The sequence below is a fragment of the Pristiophorus japonicus genome, chromosome 8 (assembly GCF_044704955.1).
Source record: "Pristiophorus japonicus isolate sPriJap1 chromosome 8, sPriJap1.hap1, whole genome shotgun sequence".
Classification (NCBI taxonomy): Eukaryota; Metazoa; Chordata; class Chondrichthyes; family Pristiophoridae; genus Pristiophorus; species Pristiophorus japonicus.
Window position 1 is genome coordinate 78,354,950 of NC_091984.1, and position 23,464 is coordinate 78,378,413.

Consider the following 23,464-nt stretch of genomic DNA (forward strand, 5'->3'; position numbering starts at 1 on the left):
GCACTGCAAAATATGGTACTGAGGCAAACGGATCAGGAAGATTCCACGTTCCAATCCTGTTTATTGCTGAGGTACCTGATCACAACCATGGAAGCAGTTGAGCAATACAATTGGTTTAATGGATGCAGACTGACATCCAGCAGCAGGTTGACAATTTCTGACAAAATAATTGAGGCATCTACCAAGTACTATTGTGTAGCTGTACATTGGCAGCTTTCATAGCTTCTACTATCTTACCATATGTCCCAGATCCTGCGGGTATAGTGCATTGACCCTGGCTGACACTTTCTCCCAAGCATGTGACATTGTTGCCCTCTGGGAAGCGGGCCTAGAGTGTCAACAGGTCAACCTTCGTCTTACTCAACTCAAGCAGCAGTACCTCCATTTCTCCACACATGAAACTGGGAATTGCAGGAGCGGGGGAGGGGGGGGAGGGGTGCCTGCTACATCATTCCATCACTTGCCCACATACCTCTACATTTATTTTGTCATCAACTTGCCATCAACCATTTATTTTGCACCACACAGCCTTCAGAAAAATTCCATAACTTCTGAACTTTACATTGCTTTCAGAGATTCTGTCAAAAATGTTTGTCCCACATGTAGCCATTTACTGTTAAAATACGCTTTGAAAGACCTGTCCAATTTTTTTTCATTCATTCAAGACCAGGGTTTATTGCCCATCCATGATTCCCCTTGAGAAGGTGGTGAGCTGCATTCTTGAACCTCTGCAGGTGAAGGTACTTCTACAGTGCTGTTAGGTCGGGAGTTCCATGATTTTGACCATGCGTGATGAAGGAATGATGTTATATTTCCAAGTCAGAATGGTGTGTGACTCGGAGGGCAATTTGCAGGTGGTGGTGTTCCCATGCGCCTGATGCCCTTGTCTTTCTAGGTGGTAGAGGCCGTGGGTTTGGGAGGTGTTGTTGAAGAAGACTTGGCAAGTTGCTGCATTATATCTTGTAGATGGTACACACTGCAGCCAAGGTGTGCTGGAGGTGGAGGAAGTGAATGTTTAAGATGGTGAGTGGGGTGCCAATCAAACAGATTGCTTAATCCCCTCCCCCGCTCTTTCCCCATAGCCTTCAGCTATTAGCACAATGACCTCTGCACAAAACATACATGTCCTTTTGTAACACGAAATCCAATGAAGGAACATCTTTGTAACATGTTCCCCGACAGAACAGAATTTTGCATGGATCACAAGAACAATCAGACTCATAAATATCAACATAAATATTTCCCATTTATTCATAATTTTTTATTTATTTATGGTTTACAAGACCCTTTGAAGTTCCGACTGCCCCACACCAGGCGCTGACCAAACCTGTTTCTGTATCCCTGCCGCTGACACATTAGCCACTGAGAAGTGGATGAATCTGTATGGGTGGATTCCCTCGTCAATCATCTCTCATCTCTTCTTCCCACTTGTAAGGTACATCCCACCCAACCAACTAGATCAGAACCTTAGCACATGGAGAACATTGGTTCCTACCACTCTGTGACTTTCCCTAGCTCTGTCATGTACAAGGTATTTTTTATCTAATGTAGGTAATGAGTTTTTACTGAAGCTGCACATGTTTTTCTTTTCCTTTTTCTTTGCAGCCAAAACCTCTTTATGAACTAGTCACTTCAAATACATTCCAGAGTGCCAATGGGATCAGAGCCAACATGAGGCGAGCCCTAGAGGAGTACCTGATTGAATCCAATTCCTGTCGATGTGCTCCATGTCACAACAATGGGGCTATTGTTCTTAAAGGTACAATGTAATCAGTGGACAAAGAAAGACTTGATTCTTATACATTAGCAAATGTTGTTCTTTCCTTTCCGACAATCAATATATAGAAATAATAGCAACATTTTTGCTTACAGTCACAATAATATGTAGTGCATGTTTTCAGATTAAGGGGAAGAAATGGGGCTGCTTTGTGCCTCCTGTTAGCGCGTCTTGGGGGCGATAACAGGGTGCAAATGGGTTTGCGACCGGGCACAGCGAGATCAGCGACTCCTGCTCAATTTGGCAGGAGTTTTGCGGAGCAGTACAGCGTTGCGCCCCGAACTCCTGTGCCCGGAAATCCTGACTTCATGACCGTGCGCATCGCCACGGTAGTGCCCCGGACCCAAACTTATGTCCCGCCCCCTGCAGCATCACCAGGAGAAAACATTGGCAGCTGCAGGAGGCGTTCATCGGGAGGCCGGGCGCTTCGGGGGTGATGCTGAAAGGTGAGGCGGCTGAGGTAAGTAAAAGAAAATTTCAAAACCTCTCTTTCCAATTTTTTCCTTGGTTTCCTGCCCACGATCGATCAGCCCAGCACTCTGCTGCAGTGCATGGGCTGATCGGCCGGATCGCGGCTGCCATCGGGGAGAAGATAAGTCTTCTTTTGCAGAGCCTCCCTTCCCTTTAACGGAGAGAAGGAACCTTCCAACGCGGCAGTGCTGCATGTCCCATTGTGCAGCGCTGCACACCTACCACCCCGTCTGCTGCTTTTTGTGCTTTAGGAAATAAGTGGAATGCTTGATTTAGTGCTCCACTTCCTTCCTGGAGCGAAAAAGCCGAATTTTAAAAAAAGTTTGAGAACATTAGCGCCTGGTGCCACTTGTTCAGACTTTTAAAAGTTAATGTCCCAAACGGGGTGCTCCCAAATTTCTCCCCCGAAGTCACTGAGAGGGTGAAATGCCTCTTTTTGATGAAAAATAGAATAATGCCTTTTTATTCTATAAGAAGATAACAAAATCACATTCTTAGAAATTGCTGCACTTCCCTTGATAGTTAATGGGTCATTAATTATGAAGAAAATTCATATTCTTTTATTAAAAAAAGGAATTTCACCATCATTCCTCAAAAATAGAAATTTTCACGAGAGTCATAAGTTAACGGTGACTGAAATAGTAAACATTTGTTGGTTTTTGCATGGGATAACAGGATTTTCCTGGATTTCTACTGGTGTTTTGAGGATTATCTTCAATAATTCCTTCCATTTCCACAGAATGATAAATTAGTGGTGTTGATTATAATAGACACAATAGAATCCACATCTTACTACCTCCCTCCTTGCAATCATCTGGACAACACAGGTTGATACCAGTTAAAATTCAATTAATGACTACAGAATAAAAATTTGTTGTCAAACATCAGTAATGAATTTATTTCATCTTTGCAGGAACCCAATGTGAATGTATATGTCCTGCTGGTGTAAGTGGAGTTGCCTGTGAGATTACAACCAGAGAGAGTAAGCATTACTAATTGCATTAAGGAGAGAACTGATAAATGGTATTTTTACCACCAGAAGATAATGGCCTGTAATTTGCAGTCAGCGGCGATGCTATGGCAATCACATTGAAGAATTCTCACAGACAGCAAACCAGGAAATAAAAATGTTTTAAAAAATAAAGATTGGGACATACATATCGGGTTAAGGTAGAAGCTGAAATGCCATGAACTAACTATATAATTAAAAAAAAAATTAATCTAGTATTTTTTTATCATAATGGAGAAATTTGACTTTCCACAAATATAAAGTTAGTTTTTTAGGGCAGACCAGTTCAGCAGTCAATACGCTGTTAAAACCCCAGTTACACCTATTCCAATAAGGCTTTACATTTAATGGTGTGTTTAACAGGGATATTAGCATGGAAAAGCTCAAGTTTTCATCACTTCCACTGAATTCACAGATTGTTGGCTATGGTGGGGGAGTGGGGGGCTGTAGGGCTGTGGGGTGGTGGTGAGGGTCCATAGCGCAGCCTGTGCTGGAGCAGTGAATGACAGATAATGCATGCGTTAAATCCTGAAGTTATGGTCAATTTTAGAGGGGGTAACGACGGTGTAAGCTGACGGTTCACCATCATTATCCATCGCAATATCAAGGGTAATTTCTTGCAAAACTAGACCAATAGCCAGACGTAGCACGTTGTTGTAGCCATAACAAGATGCACTTTGCAGGGGCAGGTTTGTATCCATCATCCTTTGCTTGCTGAGTCCCGGGTTCAGTCACATTACAATGGGAAAATTGGAAACCGGCCACTTCCCCAAAAGGAGGGTACTTAGGTTGGACAGTCACCTGGATTGTTACAATATATCCCATAATTCCCATCTTTGCAACAACGTGCTGTACAGAGAGAGCCAAATGGGAGAGAGAAAAAAATTAAAACCAAGAATTTATAAAAATAGCCTGTTCCTTTTTGGGCTAGTGTTGTCCTCTCAATGTTATGAATTTCTACCTTTTTTAATTTCTGGTATCAAAAAATACTGTAAGAAAGGTATTAAAGCTAATGTCATAGCCTGTTACTTCATGTTTTAGATATTGCTGTTGATGGGAAATGGAGCTGCTGGTCATCTTGGTCTGCGTGCACAAACAGACAAAGGAGAAGAACACGCCAGTGCAATAATCCCCCTCCAGGAAATGGTGGCCAAATATGCACAGGTGATGATCGGCACATGCTGCCATGCTAAGGAAGCAAAAACAATCTTCTCTGGCCTTGTTCACAACTTCAGATCTTTGTTCAGTGGAAGAGAACAGCTTGCTGCAGGATAAGCAACATATAGTTGAATTACATGGTTCAAAATGATTAATAAAAGTAAATGGTGATGGTTTTAACAGGATAGTTAAATAAAAGTTAATCCATCTTTCAAAATAAACTATCATTATCCTGCTATTTTATGAATTAATATATCTACACACAGTGTCACGGGCTCTTTGAGTGCATCATATGTCCAACAAATAATTTACAAGTATATACAAGAGGAACAATTAATAATGTTTGCAGAAAATAAAAAAAAGATACTTAAACTCTGATGTATACTTTGTGGGTGAAGATGATGTGCTTGTTGATAATGTGAAGAAATTAAAGAAGGCAACACATCCAAAAACAGATGTATGAAAATAATATTTAACTATCTCTAGCTCCGCGTTTCGGAGTTTGAGCTGGAGTCACTGCGGTGTATCCGCGAGACTGAGAATTTTGTGGATAGGAGGTGGTCATCCCACAGCTTAAGAGTGTGCAGACAGAGAGCAAGTGGGTGACCACCAGACAGAAGAGGAGCACTAGGCAGGTAGTGCAGGAGTCCTCCGAGCCCATCTCGCTCTCCAATCAGTATTCTGTTCTGAGTACTGGTGAGGGCAATGGTGCTTCTGGGGAGTGCAGCCAGAACCAAGTCCACGGGTGGTTCAGCTGCACAGGAGGGGAGGAAGAATAGAAGAGCAATAGTGGTAGGGGATTCGATAGTTAGGGGAGCAGACATGCGTTTCTGTGGCCGCAGACGTGACTCCAGGATGGTATGTTGCCTCCCTGATGCTGGGGTCAAGGATATCACTGAGCGGCAGCAAGACATTCTGGGGGGAGAGAGTGAACAGCCAGAGGTCGTGGTCCATATCGGTACCAATGACATAGGTAGAAAGAGGGATGAGGTCCTGCAATCAGAGTTTAGGGAGCTAGGAGAGAGATTAAAAAGCAGGACATCAAAGGTAGTAATCTCCGGATTACTGTCTGTACCACATGCTAGTGCGTACAGAAATCGGAGGATAGAGAAGATGAAAGCGTAGCTGGAGAGCTGGTGCAGGTGGGAGGGCTTTAGATTCCTGAGGCATTGGGACCGTTTCTGGGGGAGGTGGGACCTGTACAAGCCGGACGGGTTGCACCTCAATAGAGCCGGGACCAGTATCCTCGTGGGAGGGTTTGCTAGTGTTGTTGGGGAGGGTTTAAACTAGCTTAGCAGGGGGATGGGAACCAGAGAATAGATTCAGTGGGGAGAGAAGCAAAGCTGGAATTGGGCAGCAGAGAAGTAGAAGTAGAAAGTGAATTTGGAAGACAAAGGAAACAAGGACTAGAAAATAGACAACAGGGGAGTTTGGTAATATTAAATGGTATATACTTCAATGTAAGGAGTATAGGAAATAGGGCAGATGAGCTGAGAACGCAAATTGACACTTCGGAGTACGATATTATAGCTATTACTGAGACATGGCTGAAAGAAGGGCAGGTATGGCAGCTCAACATTCCTGGTTATAGGGTTTTCAGACGGGATGGAGGGAGGTCGCAGTATTGATTAGAAAAACAATTATAGCTGTGAGAAGGGCTGATATGTTAGAGGGGTATTCAAATAGGCCATATGGGTTGAATTAAAGAATAAAAAGCGATGATCACACTACTGGGAGTGTACTTTAGACCCCAAGCAGTCAGAGAGAGATAGAAGAAAAAATATGTGGGCAAATTGCTGCGAAGTGCAAAAACTATAGACCTATAATAGTGGGGGATTTCAACTACCCTTAGATTAACTGGGAAAAAGGTAGTGCGAATGACACAGAGGTGCAGAATTCCTAAAATGCATTCAGGAGAACTTCTTTAGCCAGTATGTAACAAGCCCAACAAGGGAAAGGGTGGTTCTGGACTTGGTTTGGGGGAACGGGCAGGTGGAAGGGGTATCAGTGGGAGAGCATTTTCAGTTAGATTTAGGGTAGTTATGGAAAAGGACAAAGGTGGACCAGGAATAAAAGTCCTCAATTTGGGTAAAGCCACTTTTGCTGAGCTGAGATGGGATTTGGCCAAAATGGACTGGAAACAGCTACTTGATGGTAAATCAGTGTCAGAGTAGTGGGAGGCATTCAAGGAAGAGATCCTGCGGGTACAGAGAAAATATATTCCTTTAAAAAAAAAGGGTGGGACTAACAAATCAAGAGCCCCCTGGACGTCAAAGGGCATACAGGGTAAGATAAAGAAAAAAAGGGAAGCTTATGACAGATACCGAGAACTCAACACTGCAGAAACTCTAGAAGAGTATAAGAAGTGCAGGGCTGCAATTAAAAAAGATAGCAGGAAAGCAAAGAGAGCATGAAAGAAAGTTGGCAAGTAAAAGGGAAAAACCAAAGATGTTTTGTAAATATATTAAGAGCAAGAGGATAGCTAGAGAAAGAATGGGGCCTATTAGAGACCATAAAGGAAATCTGTGTGTGGAGGCAGAAGACGTGGGTGGAAATTCTTAATGAATACTTTGCATCCATTTTCACAAAAGAGAGGGGTGATGCAGACTTTGCAATGAGGGAGGAGGAGTGTGAAATATTAGATGAGATAAACATAGTAAGAGAGGAAGTATTAAGGGACTTAGCAGCTTTGAAAGTGGATAAATCCCCAGGCCCAGATGAAATGTATCCCAGGCTGTTAAGAGAAGCAAAAGAGGAAATAGCTGAGGCTCTGACCATCATTTTCCAGTCCTCTCTGGCTACAGGTGTGGTGCCAGAGGACAGGAGGACTGCTAATGTTTTACCTTTGTTTAAAAAGGGAGAAAGGGCTAGACCGTGTAATTACAGGCCAGTCAGCCTAACCTTGGTAATGGGAAAAATATTGGAAAAAATCCTGAGGGACAGGATAAATCTTCATTTGGAAAGATATGGATTAATCAAAGACAGTCAGCATGGGATTTGTCAAGGGAATGTCGTGTCTGACTAACTTGATTGAATTTTTTGAAGAGATAACCAGGAGGGTCGATGAGGGTAGTGCATATGATGTAGTGTATATGGATTTTAGCAAAGCTTTTGATAAGGTCCCACATGGCAGGCTGGTCACAAAAGTAATAGGCCATGGGATCCAGGGCAAAGTGGCAAGTTGGATCCAAAATTGGTTTGGAGGCAGGAAGCAAAGTGTAAAGGTTGATGGGTGTTTTTGTGACTGGAAGGTTGTATCCAGTGGGGTTCCGCAAGGATCAGTGTTGGGTCCATTGCTTTTTGTGGTATATATCAATGACTTGGACTTAAATGTTGGGGGTATGATTAATAAGTTCGCAGATGACACTAAAATAGGCTGTGTGGTTGATAATGAAGAAGAAAGCCGTGGACTGCAGGAAGATATCAATGTACTGGTCAGGTGGGCCGAACAGTGGCAAATGTAAATCAATCCAGATAAATGTGAGGTAATGCATTCGGGGAGGTCTAACACAAAGGGAATACATATTAAATGGTATAACACTGAAAAGTGTACAGGAACAATGGGACCTTGGAGTGCAGAATCACAGATCCATGAAGGTAGCAAGCCAGGTAGATAAGGTGGTTAAGAGGCATATGGAATACTTGCCTGTATAATACTAGAGCAAGGAGGTTATGCTTGAATTGTATAAAATACTGGTTAGGCCGCAACTGGAGTACTGTGTGTAGTTCTGGTCACCACATTAGAGGAAAGATGTGATTGCACTGGAAAGGGTGCAGAGGAGATTTATAAGAATGTTGCCGGGACTGGAGAATGTTGGCTAAGAGGAAAGATTGGAGATGCTAGGTCTGTTTTCTTTGGAACAGAGAAGGCTAAGAGGAGACCTGATTGAGGTGCATTAAATAATGAGGGGTCTGGATAGAGTGGATAGGAAGGACCTGTTTCCCTTGGCAGGGGACATAGATTTAAAGTAATTGGAGTGAGGTATAGAGGGGATATGAGGGGAAACTTCTTCACACAGAGAGTGGTGGGAGTCTGGAACTCACTGCCTGAAAGGCTGGTAGAGGCAGAAACCCTTACCACATTTAAAAGATACTTGAATGTGTACTTAAAGTGCCATAACCTACAAGGCCACAGACCAAGAGCTGAAAAGTGGGATTAGGCTGGATAGCTCTTGGTTGGCTAGCACAGACATGATGGGCTGAAATGGCCTCCTTCCGTGCTGTAAATTTCTATGGCCCAGAACTTGGTGGAAGCTAAGTTCCGCACAAGTGCCGCCCAAAGGACTGCTGAGATCCTGGCGGTACTTTGGACACAACTTTCATGAAAAAGTCCTGGAAAGATCGCCCGGTGGAAAAAAAGGGTGATCTGGGCAACAGTGGGCGAGTGCTCCCAATCTTGGTGGCAAATGCAATCCTCGGCAAAGTACCGCCGAGGATTGAATCAGACCCAGGGAGGTGGTAACAGATAAAAATTAAAATTTCCCCCCCAAAAAACACAGGAAAACCTTCAGGGAACCCCAAGCACCTGAATCGCTGGAAAAAAAATTAAGGAAAGTTTACTAACCTTTTCTTGCACGTCTTCATACTTACCGTTGAGGTTAGACCTGCCTCCACGCGGCGGCCCTTTCCCGTGCTGCAGCGGACTCCCGTCCAGACCAAACTAGCAACGCAGCGGACAGGAGGACACTTATGTGAGTTGCATGCCAGGGGATGTCAGCAGGCGGTCCCCAGTGGTGTTACCTCCCCGCCGGCGGGAGGCCGCCACCAAACTCGCTCGGAGGGGAGACCACCCAGAAAACTCGGCGGCAGCAAGCGCCAGCAAGCGGTAAGTCCACCAAGTTCGGCCTGTATGCTTCTACGATTCTATGATGCTGTTCTTAATAACACAGTGCACTTAAGTTTCATGAGCCATCAGTAGCCCATGCAGTCAGCAGCGAATGAATGGCGCCAGTTATGTTGGCCCCCTGGAGGATGAGACTGTTGAATTAATAATGGAGAACAGGGAAATGGCAGACGTTGAACAAATATTTTGTATCGGTCTTCACGGTAGAAGACACTAAAAACATCCCAATGGTGGATAATCAAGGGGCTATAGGTAGGGAGGAACTTAATACAATCACTATCACTAATGAAGTAGTACTCGGTAAAATAATGCGACTAAAGACGAACAAGTCCCCTGGACCTGATCCTAGGGTCTTAAGAGAAGTGGCTGCAGAGACAGTGGATGCATTGGTTGTAATCTACCAAAATTCCCTGGAATCTGGGGCATTCCCAGCAGATTGGAAAACCGCAAATGTAACGCCCCTATCTAAAAAAGCAGGCAGACAAAAAGTAGGAAATTATAGACCAGTTGGCCTAACATCTGTCATTGGCAAAATGCTGGAATCCATTATTAAGTAAGCAGTAATGGGACATTTGAAAAAGCATGATTCAATCAAGCAGAGTCAGTATGGTTTTATGAAAGGGAAATCATGTTAGACAAATTTGTTGAAGTTCTTTGAGGATGTAACGAGTAGGCTGGATAAGGGGGAACCAGTGAATGTGATGTATTTGGATTTCCAGAAGGCATTCGATAAGGTGCCACATAAGATGTTACTACACAAAATAAAAGCTCACGGGGTTGGGGATAATATATTAGCCTGGATAGAGGATTGGTTAATTAACAGAAAACAGAGATCGGGATAAATGGGTCATTTTCCGGTTGGCAAACAGTGACTAGTGGGGTGCCGCAGGGACCGGTGCTGGGTCCTCAACTATTTACAATCTATATTAATGACTTGGATGAAGGGACCGAGTGTAGTGTAGCCAAGTTTGCTGATGGTACAAAGATGGGTGGGAAAGCAAATTGTGAGGAGGACACAGAAAATCTGCAAAGGGATATAGACAGGCTAAGTGAGTGGGCAAAAAATTAGCAGATGGAGTATAACGTGGGAAAATATGAGCTAATCCACTTTGGCAGAAATAATAGAAAAGCAAATTATCACTTAAATGGAGAAAAATTGCAAACTTCTGCAGTACAGAGAGACCTAGGGGTCCTTGTGCATGAAACACAAAAAGTTAATATGCAGGTACAGCAAGTAATCAGGAAGGCAAATGGAATGTTGGCCTTTATTGCAAAGCGGATAGAGTATAAAAGCAGAGAAGCCCTGCTATAACTGTATCAGGTATTGGTGAGGCCACACCAGGAGTCGCGTGCAGCTTTGGTCTCCGTATTAAAGGAAGGATCATCATCATCATCATAGGCAGTCCCTTGGAATTGAGGAAGACTTGTTTCCACTCCTGAAGTGAGTTCTTTGGTGGCTGAACAGTCCAATACGAGAGCCACAGACTCTGTCACAGGTGGGACAGATAGTCATTGAGGGAAGGGGTGGGTGGGACTGGTTTGCCACACGCTCTTTCAGCTGTCTGCGCTTGATTTCTGCATGCTCTCGGCGTTGAGACTCGAGGTGCTCAGCGCCCTCTCGGATGCACTTCCTCCACTTAGGGCGATCTTGGGCTAGGGACTCCCAGGTGTCAGTGGGGATGTCGCACTTTATCAGGGAGGCTTTGAGGGTGTCCTTGTAACGTTTCCGCTGCCCATCTTTGGCTCATTTGCCGTGAAGGAGCTCCAAATAGAGCACTTGCTTTGGGAGTCTCATGTCTGGCATGCGAACTATGTGGCCTGCCCAGCGGAGCTGATCGAGTGTGGTCAGTGCTTCAATGCTGGGGATGTAAGCCTGGACAGGTATGCAGATGTTGGTCTGCCTATTCTCCCAGGGGATTTGTAGGATCTTGCGGAGACATCATTGGTGATATTTCTCCAGAAACTTGAGGTGTCTGCTGTACGTGGTCCATGTCTCTGAGCCATACAGGAGGGCTTGCCCGACATCACCTGCCTTCGGAGACTGCACTTAAGAAAGGATATACTTGCATTGGAGGCTGTTCAGAGAAGGTTCACTAGGTTGATTCCAGAGATGAGGGGGTTGACTTATGAAGATAGGTTGAGTTGGTTGGGCCTATACACATTGGAGTTCAGAAGAATGAGAGGTGATCTTATTGAAACATAAGATAATGAGGGGGCTCGATGCAGAGGAGATATTTCCACTCATAGAGGAAACTAAAACTAGAGGACATAGGGCTAGATTTTCCACTTTTTTTGCATGCTTAACGCCCACTTAACGTCCATTTTACCGCTGAAATGACGTATAACACCCATATATCGCGCATATAGTCACAAAATGGAAATTGATGGGCATTTTTCGGAAACTTATCGGCGAGCGTTACTTTCATCATGTGCGTAACGCCGAGATTCAATAATACCGCCCGCCCACTTTTTTTTGTCGTAAAGATCATATTTTTTCCCGAAATTAGCGGCCATGAGATCGCCCACCATCACTTTCACCACCTCGCACACATATCATCCACAATATCGCTCACCCAAAAAAAGGCCTGGAAAAAGTGGAACTAACCGTAACTAATCACAGCGTTATGGACGCCATGTTCTACATCACATGTCGCATCCTTTAAAAGGCTGCTGTGCTTCAACCTCGGGAGAATTCAGATGTACGCTGCAAGTCGTTGGAGTTGATGTGAACATCTGTACAAACATCTTGACCAAACTGTGACTGATTGGAATTTTTATGTGTCTTCGTCAGGACATTCATTGTTTGTGACCAATCGGTGGAAAACAGAGAACTATTGCAATGGGGCCTTTCCTTTTTCATCCTCTCTTGATGACCATTTACATGCTGCAGACTCAAAATGGCCGAAGGTACACTCCACAGCATTATGTGCCCAATGTAAGAGGTGCCATCTGATGAGGAGGATCAGACGTTACATCCACCGCAAGTACAGGGACAAGCAGTCTTACCTCGACTTGCCCAACACCACCTGCCTTCGGAGACTGAGCTGCCACAAAGAGGTTATCACTGAGGTATGTCAGCTCATAAGGAGGGATCTTCAGCCTGGCAGCACCATCAGCACTACACTGTCCGTCGAGGTCAAAGTCACCGCGGCACTGTCGTCCTACACCTCGGGTTCTTTTCAGGCCTCAGCTGGCGACAGTTGAGGTCTGTCTCAGCATGTCACACGTTGATTGCTGCATTAGACGGTGTCAAGTATGTAACCACACTGTAACACCACTGTATTACTATATACACTCAACCTAGACGCACACCTTGACCACAAGGGGTGAACTTGTGGGAGACACTCCTTACCTGATCACACAGGTATAAAAAGGGAGGTCCCACGCAGGGTCATCATCTTTGGGGTCCTGTAAATAAAGAGAGCAGGTCACAGAGTGATCTTGTCCCCAGAATGTGCCTCATGTGGTTTCATGCTGTAGAGTAAGGACTTTACATTGGCGACGAGAAACGGGAATTCACGACACACGAGAATGGCCACCAGTAGCACAGAGGAACGGTACTGTGTTGGGGAAGACTGGGACGATTTTGTCGCGAGGCTTCAGCAAAGCTTTGTTATGAAAGAATGGCTGGGGGATGCAGAGGCCGACAAGCGAAGGGCTCATCTTTTGACCAGCTGCGGACCAAAGACTTACGCGCTCATGAAACATAGAAACATAGAAACATAGAAAATAGGTGCAGGAGTAGGCCATTCGGCCCTTCTAGCCTGCACCGCCATTCAATGAGTTCATGGCTGAACATTCAACTTCAGTACCCCATTCCTGCTTTCTCGCCATACCCCTTGATCCCCCTAGTAGTAAGGACCTCATCTAACTCCTTTTTGAATATATTTAGTGAATTGGCCTCAACAACTTTCTGTGGTAGAGAATTCCACAGGTTCACCACTCTCTGGGTGAAGAAGTTCCTCCGCATCTCGGTCCTAAATGGCTTACCCCTTATCCTTAGACTGTGACCTCTGGTTCTGGACTTCCCCAACATTGGGAACATTCTTCCTGCATCTAACCTGTCTAACCCCGTCAGAATTTTAAATGTTTCTATGAGGTCACCTCTCATTCTTCTGAACTCCAGTGAATACAAGCCCAGTTGATCCAGTCTTTCTTGATAGGTCAGTCCCGCCATCCCGGGAATCAGTCTGGTGAACCTTCGCTGCACTCCCTCAATAGCAAGAATGTCCTTCCTCAGGTTAGGAGACCAAAACTGTACACAATACTCCAGGTGTGGCCTCACCAATGCCCTGTACAACTGTAGCAACACCTCCCTGCCCCTGTACTCAAATCCCCTTGCTATGAAGGCCAACATGCCATTTGCTTTCTTAACCGCCTGCTGCACCTGTATGCCAACCTTCAATGACTGATGCACCATGACACCCAGGTCTCTTTGCACCTCCCCTTTTCCTAATCTGTCATCATTCAGATAATAGTCTGTCTCTCTGTTTTTACCACCAAAGTGGATAACCTCACATTTATCCACGTTATACTTCATCTGCCATGCATTTGCCCACTCACCTAACCTATCCAAGTCGCTCTGCAGCCTCACAGCATCCTCCTCGCAGCTCACACTGCCACCCAACTTAGTGTCATCTGCAAATTTGGAGATATTACATTTAATCCCCTCATCTAAATCATTAATGTACAGTGTAAACAGCTGGGGCCCCAGCACAGAACCTTGCGGTACCCCACTAGTCACTGCCTGCCATTCTGAAAAGTACCCATTTACTCCTACTCTTTGCTTCCTGTCTGACAACCAGTTCTCAATCCATGTCAGTACACTACCCCCAATCCCATGTGCTCTAACTTTGCACATCAATCTCTTGTGTGGGACCTTGTCGAACACCTTCTGAAAGTCCAAATATACCACATCAACTGGTTCTCCCTTGTCCACTCTACTGGAAACATCCTCAAAAAATTCCAGAAGATTTGTCAAGCATGATTTCCCTTTCACAAATCCATGCTGACTTGGACCTATCATGTCACCTCTTTCCAAATGCACTGCTATGACATCCTTAATAATTGATTCCATCATTTTACCCACTACCGATGTCAGGCTGACCGGCCTATAATTCCCTGTTTTCTCTCTCCCTCCTTTTTTAAAAAGTGGGGTTACATTGGCTACCCTCCACTCTATAGGAACTGATCCAGAGTCAATGGAATGTTGGAAAATGACTGTCAACGCATCCACTATTTCCAAGGCCACCTCCTTAAGTACTCTGGGATGCAGTCCATCAGGCCCTGGGGATTTATCGGCCTTCAATCCCATCAATTTCCCCAACACAATTTCCCGGCTAATAAGGATTTCCCTCAGTTCCTCCTCCTTACTAGACCCCCCGACCCCTTTTATAACCGGAAGGTTGTTCGTGTCCTCCTTCGTGAATACCGAACCAAAGTACTTGTTCAATTGGTCCGCCATTTCTTTGTTCCCCGTTATGACTTCCCCTGATTCTGACTGCAGGGGACATACGTTTGTCTTTACTAACCTTTTTCTCTTTACATATCTATAGAAACTTTTGCAATCCGTCTTAATATTCCCTGCAAGCTTCTTCTCATACTCCATTTTCCGTGCCCTAATCAAACCCTTTGTCCTCCTCTGCTGAGTTCTAAATTTCTCCCAGTCCCCAGGTTCGCTGCTATTTCTGGCCAATTTTTATGCCACTTCCTTGGTTTTAATACTATCCCTGATTTCCCTTGATAGCCACGGTTGAGCCACCTTCCCTTTTTTATTTTTATGCCAGACAGGAATGTACAATTGTTGTAGTTCATCCATGCGGTCTCTAAATGTCTGCCATTGCCCATCCACAGTCAACCCCTTAAGTATCATTCGCCAATCCATCCCAGCTAATTCACGCCTCATACCTTCAAAGTTACCCTTCTTTAAGTTCTGGACAATGGTCTCTGAATTAACTGTTTCATTCTCTATCCCAATGCAGAATTCCACCATATTATGGTCACTCTTCCCCAAGGGGCCTCGCACAACGAGATTGCTAATTAATCCTCTCTCATTACATAACACCCAGTCTAAGATGGCCTCCCCCCTAGTTGGTTCCTCGACATATTGGTCTAAAAAACCATCCCTTATGCACTCCAGGAAATCCTCCTCCACCGTATTGCTTCCAGTTTGGTTAGCCCAATCTATGTGCATATTAAAGTCACCCATTATAACTGCTGCACCTTTATTGCACGCACCCCTAATTTCATGTTTGATGCCCTCCCCAACATCACTACTACTGTTTGGAGGTCTGTACACAACTCCCACTAACGTTTTTTGCCCTTTGGTGTTCTGCAGCTCTACCCATATAGATTCCACATCATCCAAGCTAATGTCCTTCCTAACTATTGCCTTAATCTCCTCCTTAACCAGCAATGCTACCCCACCTCCTTTTCCTTTTATTCTATCCTTCCTGAATGTTGAATACCCCTGGATGTTGAGTTCCCAGCCCTGATCATCCTGGAGCCACGTCTCCGTAATCCCAATCACATCATATTTGTTAACATCTATTTGCACAGTTAATTCATCCACCTTATTGCGGATACTCCTTGCATTAAGACACAAAGCCTACAAGCACCTGAAAAGCCGGCAGACAAAACCTTTGAAGAACTTACCAAACTGATCGGGGAGCACCTCAAACCGGTGAGTGGCATACATATGGCCCGACACAGATTCTACACCCACCGACGTCGTGAAGGACAGAGCATACCGGACTTCATAGTGGACCTCCGGCGTTTGGCCAGCCTCTGTAAGTTCATAGACGCCTGCAGGGGGGAGATGCTAAGGGACTTCTTTATCAAGTGCATCGGTCATGCGGGAATCTTCCGCAAATTAATTGAGACCAAGGATTTGACCTTGGAAGCGGCGGCGTTGATGGCTCAAACTTTCATGGCGGGGGAGGAAGAGACGAAGATAATATACGCACGCAATTCTGCCTCTAACGCAGCGATGCATCAGGGATTCAACATCATCAATGCGACTCAGAGCTCCGCAGGCAGGCAGGGGCAGTCCGACATTCCCCAGGCAGCAATAGACCCCAGAGTAGGACTTCAACAGAGACAATGGCAGGCTGAACAGACATTCACGCCCTCACAGTGGACAATGCGGCCCGGGATGGGGCCATTGACACCCACTAATAGAGTACTTAAGAGCAGTCAAAGGGACAGTCAGCATGGAATGCCTAGCCATAGTCCCTTTGTTCCCAACAATGGAAACTTTAACTCATGCTGGAGGTGTGGGGGAAAATACTCAGCTAGATCTTGCAGATTTCAACAGTTTGTCTGCAGGAACTGCAATCTCAGTGGCCATTTGGCTTGAATGTGCAGGAAGTCTGCAACCAGACTAATATATGAGGCAGATGGACCAGAAAAGGGTTCTTCGAGGCAGGATGACTTTTGGGGCAAATCGATGGATGCCGAGGTTCAGCGGGTTCATGTGACGAATACTCACAGTTCATACACCAGAACGCCACCATGATGAGGGTTTTATTAAACGGTATCCCTGTCTGTACGCATGGAGTTGGACACTGGGGCCAACCAGTCACTCATGGGAGTTCAGCAATTTGAGAAGCTATGGCCACTTAAAGCCAGTAGACCCAAATTAGCATGTATCGAGACACAATTACGGACTTACACTAAAGAAATCATTCCGGTGCTAGGCAGTGCAATGTTGGCTGTCACACACAATGTGTTAATGAATCGGCTGCCGGTCTGGATTGTCCCGGACAATGGTCCCGCACTGTTGGGGAGGAGCTGGTTAGCCGAGATGAACTGGAAATGGGGGGATGTTCACGCAATGTCGTCTGTGGAGCAAAGTTCATGCTCACAAGTCCAACAACAATGCGATTCACTATTCCAACCTGGCTTCAGGACTTTCAAAGGCACTAAGGTAGTGATACACATCACCCCGGACGCCAGGCCAGTGCACCATAAAGCCAGAGTGATGCCGTATGTGATGCGGGAAAAGATCGAGAGCGAATAGGACCGTTGAGAGAGGGCATTATCTCGCCTGTTGAATTCAGCGACTGGGCGAGCCCCATCGTTCCCGTCCTAAAAGAGGATGGCTCTGTCAGGATCTGTGGCGACGACAAGGCCACCATCAATTGAGTGTCTCTACAAGATCAATACCCGCTCCCGAGAGCAGAGGACCTCTTCACCACGCTGGCAAGTGGCAAGCTGTTTCCCAAGTTGGACCTCACTTCAGCCTATATGACCCAGGAACTGGCCGATGAATCTAAACTACTGACCACCATCACCACGCACAAGGCAATGTTCGTTTATAACAGGTGCCCGTTTGGCATTCGATCAGCGGCCGCAATTGTACAACAAAACATGGAAAGTCTGCTTAAATCCATTCCTGGAACGATCGTATTCCAGGACAACATCCTCATCATGGGTCGCGACACTGAGGAACACCTACACAACCTTGAGGAGGTGCTACGCCAACTGGACCGGGTAGGCCTGCGACTCAAGAAGTCTAAATGTGTGTTCTTAGCTCCTGAGGTTGAGTTTCTGGGCAGGAGGGTTGCTGCAGATGGGATTCGACCCACCGAATCCAAAACAGAGGCAATTCGACGAACACCCAGGCCATGCAACATATCGGAGTTGCGTTCATTCCTGGGACTGTTGAACTATTTCGGGAACTTTCTGCCGAACTTGAGCGCATTGTTGGAGATGCTACACGTGCTCCTGTGTAAGGGTTGCGATTGGTTTTGGGGGGGCTGTCAGGAACGGGCTTTTGATCGGGCACAAAACCTACTTTGTTCAAACAAGTTGTTGAACCTGTACGACCCGTGTAAAAAATTGGTTCTGACATGCGATGCATCGTCCTATGGGGTTGGGTGCGTGTTGCAGCAGGGCAATGCTGAGGGTCAACTACAACCTGTGGCATTTGGCTCCAGGTCGTTCTCTCAAGCAGAACGGGGATATGGGATGGTCAAGTAGGAAGCGCTTGCATGTGTCTATGGTGTAAAAAAAATGCATCAGTACCTCTTTGGTAGGAAATTTGAATTAGAGACGGACCACAAGCCATTAACATCCCTGTTGTCAGACAGCAAGGCTATCAATGCCAACGCATCAACTCGCATACAGCGATGGGCTCTCATGCTGGCTGCTTATGACTACTCCAACCGGCACCGGCCCGGCACTGAAAATTGCGCTGACGCGCTCAGCAGGCTACCACTGGCCACCACTGAGGGGGCAGCGGAGTAAAGCGCCGAGATGGTCATGGCTGTCGATGCCTGTGACAGCGCAGGCTCCCCCATCACAGCCTGCCAGATCAAAATCTGGACAAACAGAGATCCCCTCCTATCCCTGATTAAGAAATGTGTCCTGACTGGGGATTAGGCGCCCGCACACGGAGCATGCCCTGAGGAGGTCAGACCGTTCCACAGACAGATGGATGAGCTCTCCATCCAAGCCGACTGCCTACTATGGGGCAGCTGGGTAGTTATGCCCCAGAAGGGCAAGGAGGCATTCATCAGGGAACTCCACAGCGAGCACCCAGGCATTGTGCTGATGAAGGCCATTGCCCGATCACAAGTTTGGTGGCCTGGAATTGATTCAGACCTGGAACACTGTGTTCGCAGGTGCACAACGTGTGCCCAGCTGGGCAATGCCCCAAGGGAGGCCCCACTCAGCCCGTGGCCCTGGCCCGCCAGGCCATGGTCACGCATTCATGTTGACTACTCGGGCCCGTTAATGGGCAAGATGTTCCTTATTGTGGTAGATGCTTACTCGAAATGGATCAAGTGCATCATTCTGAATTCATGCACGTCATCCACCACTGTGGAAAGCCTACGTGTGATCTTTGCAACCCATGGCTTGCCGGACATCCTGGTTCGTGATAACGGCCCATGTTTCACTAGCTACGAATTCCAAGAGTTTATGTCAGGCAATGGCATCAAGCACGTCAGGACTGCACCGTTCAAGCCAGCCTCCAATGACCAGGCCAAACGTGCGGTCCAAATCATTAAGCAAGGGATGCTCAGGATTCAAGGACCCTCCCTACAATGCCGCCTGTCGTGCCTCCTGCTGGCCTATAGATCCCGATCGCACTCGCTCATGGGGGTCCCGCCCGCAGAGCTACTAATGAAACGGACACTCAAAACTCGGTCCCGCCCTCATTCACCCAGTCCTAACCGACAGAGTTGAGGGCAAGTGCAAGTCACAAAACGAGTACCATGACCGTAATTCAAGGGGGAGATGTACAGAAATAAATGATCCTGTATTCGTCCTCAATCACGCCATGGGGCCCAAATGGCTTGAGGGCACTGTAATTGACAAAGAGGGGAATAGGGTCATCATTGTAAAACTCAACAATGGCCAGATATGCCGTAAGCATCTGGATCAAGTAAAAAAAAAGGTTCAGCACCGACACGGAGGAACCTGAAGAAGACCATGAGATGGAGTTCACAACACCGCCAGTGAACGAGCAACAAGAGCAATCAGAAGAATGCACAGTCCCTGCGGTCAGCCCGGACAGGCCAGAATCACCACAGGTGACAGACACTCACGTCAATGTCCAACCACCAGAGCCCCAACTGCGGCGCTCCACGAGGGAGCGTAGACCACCTAAAAGACTAAACCTATGATCCCAATAAGACTTTGGGGGGGAAGGTGATGTCATGTATGTAACCACAATGTAACACCACTGTATTACTGTATACACTCAACCTAGATGCACACCTTGACCACAGGGGGTGAACTTGTGGGAGACACTCCTTACCTGATCACACAGGTATAAAAAGGGAGGTCCCACGCAGGGTCATCGTCTTTGGAGTCCTGTTAATAAAGAGAGCAGGTCACAGAGTGATCTTGTCCCCAGAATGTGCCTCGTGTGGTTTCATGCTGTAGAGTAAGGACATTACAGATGGATCACTCAAGCCCTGTACGCACGCAGGAGGGATGTGATCAGCTTCCCTATGACTAGGGAGGCACAGCGTGAGAGGGCTCTAGGATTCTCCAGAATTGCAAACTTCCCCAAGATTCAGGGAGCAATAGACTGTACGCACATCGCGATGTGGGCACCTTTTCAGGCTGCAGAGGTTTTCAGGGACCGCAAGGGATTCCACTACCTGAATGTGCAACTCGTTGCCGGCCACCAGCAAATTATAATCGCAATGAATGCTAAATTTCCGGACAGCATCCATGATGCTCACATCCTGCGTGAGTGCACTGTATCTCGACTTGTTTAACAATCAGCCACAAGGTCAATGCTGGATGCTTGGTGACAAAGGATGTGGCCTCGCCACCTGGCTGATGACCCCTGTGCGTGATACCCACACCGAAGCCGAGAGGCGATACAACGAGAGCCGCAAAACGAGTGGTGAAGCAGCACTTTAGATGCCTCGACCACTCAGGAGGTGAGCTCCAATACCACCCTGAGCAGGTAGCTCAATTCGTGGTGATGTGCTCCAGGCTGCACAACTTGGCTATCAGGAGGGGGCAAGAGTTGTCTGATGAGCCTAACAGTCCACCTCACCAGAGACAGGAAGAGGAGTATGAGGAGGCAGACGATTACATCGACCCAGACAATCAGGACGACGCTGAAGCCATGACCCTGCCTCTCTGTAGACTGCATGAAAGGGCCCGTGGTGGCATGATATCTGCAAGAGCCTAATGTCAGAAGCTCATCAATGAGCGCTTTGCCTGAAAGAACATTGGTGTTATTTACAAGGCTGACACACTGCTGGGTGTGCAGGTCATACATCAATGGTGGGCATCACCTTGGTGACAGTTAAAGTTTAAGTTGATTGAAGTTAAGTGTAATTATACCCTTTGATGTTAAGGAATCACCAGCGTGTAACGGTGCAGCTATCTGAGCCAATGCGCTACAACGTTCTGTTAAATAAAAAGCATTTAAACCGAACATTAGTCTGAAATCATCAGTATTTCTAAAAAAAAACAACCCTTCCCCTCCCTCCCGCGCTTCTCCTCCCCACCTCTACCCCTTCCCCTCCTGTCTCCAAGTCACCTGGTCGAGGTGCTCCTCAGGCGATGCTTCATTGGTGGGGGGATGACAGCCGAACCGCTGCTTGGATGGATATGGGAGAGGATGGTCCCGAGGTGGTAACGTGCTCCGAGCCAGAAGCAAGATGTTGCTCCTGGCTCTCATGTGTGGTTGGCAATGGGGGTTGTCATGTTTGTAACCTTCATGTAACTGTAACCTTCATGTAACAACACAACATACTGTATACACCTAAGAAATGCACACCTTGATCACAGGGGGTGAACTTGTGGGAGACACTCCTCACCTGGTCATCCAGGTATATAAAGGGAGGACCCACACAGGGTCATCACTTCATGGTTCTGTGAATAAAGGTTAAGGTCACAGAGTGACCTTGTCTGCAGAATGTGCCTCATGTAAATTCATAGTAGTGTGTAAAGACTTAAAATTTGGCGACGAGAAACGGGAATCAACGACTCACGAGAATGGCCACGGGTAGCACAGAGGAATGGTACTGTGTTGGTGAGGACTGGGACGATTTCGTTGAGAGGCTCCAGCAGAGCTTTGTCACGAAGAACTGGCTGGGAGAGGCAGCGGCTGACAAGCAAAGGGCGCATCTACTGACCAGCTGTGGACCTAAGACGTACGCGCTGATGAAAGACCTGCTCGCACCCGAGAAGCCGGCGAACAAAACCTTTGAGGAGCTCAGCAAACTGATCGGTGAGCACCTCAAACTGGTGAGCAGTATACACATGGCCCAACACCGATTCTATACGCACCGACGTCGAGAGGGGCAGAGCATACCGGACTTCGTTGCGGACCTTCGGCGCTTGGTCAGCCTCTGTAAGTTCACAGATGCCTGCAGGGGGAGATTTTATGGGATTTCTTCAGTGAGGGCATTGGTCATGCCTGGATTTTCAGAAAGCTAATTGAGACCAAGGACTTGACCTTGGAAGCAGCGGCGTTGATGGCTCAAACCTTCATGGCGGGGAAGGAGGAAACCAAGATTATATATGCGCGCAACTCTGCTTCCAACGTGGCGATGGAGCAGGGTGTTAACATTGTAAACGCAACTCAGAACCCCACAGGCAGGCAAGGGCAATTCGACGCCACTCAGGCAGTAACAGACTCGAGAGTGGGTCCTCAACAGAGACAATGGCAGGTTGAATGGACATTTACACCATCACAAGGGACAATACGTCCCGGGATGGGGCCATTGAGTGCTCAAGAGTAATCAAAGAGACAATCAGAGAGGAATGCCTGGTAACAGCTCTTTTGTTCACAACAATCTCAGCTCATGCTGGAGGTGTGGGGGCAGATATGCTGCAAAATCCTGCAGGCTTCAACAATTCATCTGTAGAAATTATAACTTCAGTGGACATTTAGTCAGAATGTGCAGGAAGCCCGCAGCGAGGCTAATTTACGAGGCAGATGTACCACAAGAGAGTTCTGCAAGGCAGGGTTATGCTTGGGACACAGCAATGGACGCTGATGTTCAGCGGGTTCAGGTGGCAAACATTCATAGCTCATAAACAAAGCGCCACCTATGATGATGAAAGTACTATTAAACGGCATCCCGGTACGCATGGAGCTGGACACAGGGGCCAGCCAGTCACTTATGAGTCTCCAACAATTCGAGAAACTATGGCCATTCAGAGCTAGCAGACCCAAACTAGAACGCATTGACACGCAATTATGGACATACACCAAAGAGATCATCCCAGTGCTAGGCAGTGCACTGTTGGTAGTCACACATAATGGATCAGAGAACCGGCTGCCACTCTGGATTGTCCCGGGAAATGGTCCCGCGCTTTTGGGGAGGAGCTGGCAAGCTGAGATGAACTGGAAATGGGGGGATGTGCACGCCATTTCATCTGTGGAGTGAAGTTCATGCTCACAGGTCCTACAGAAATTTGAGTCAGTATTTCAACCTAGTGTCGGGACTTTCAAAGGTACCAAAGTAGTGATACGCATCACCCCGGACGCCAGACCAGTGCACCATAAAGCCAGAGCTGTGCCGTATGTAATGTGGGAGAAAATCGAGAGTGAGTTGGACGGGTTGCTAAGAGAGGGCATAATTTCGTCCATTGAATTCAGCGACTGGGCGAGCCCCATCGTCCCTGTCCTAAAAACGGATGGCTCAGTCAGGAACTGTGGCGACTACAAGGCCACTATCAACCGAGTGTCACTACAAGACCAATACCCGCTTCCAAGAGCGGA

General features: G+C 46.7%; 1 protein-coding gene across 1 annotated transcript in view; it reads left to right on the forward strand.

Moving 5' to 3' along the window:
* Positions 1-4,812, forward strand: part of dab1a (DAB adaptor protein 1a) — a 210,103-nt gene extending 205,291 nt beyond the window's left edge. Inside the window, exons 25-27 of the mRNA XM_070888232.1 lie at positions 1,606-1,759; positions 3,162-3,230; positions 4,299-4,812. Of these exons, the coding sequence (XP_070744333.1) occupies positions 1,606-1,759; positions 3,162-3,230; positions 4,299-4,450 (375 nt within the window). The 3' untranslated portion in view covers positions 4,451-4,812. The remainder of the gene's footprint in view (positions 1-1,605; positions 1,760-3,161; positions 3,231-4,298) is intronic.
* Positions 4,813-23,464: the final 18,652 nt, after the last annotated feature.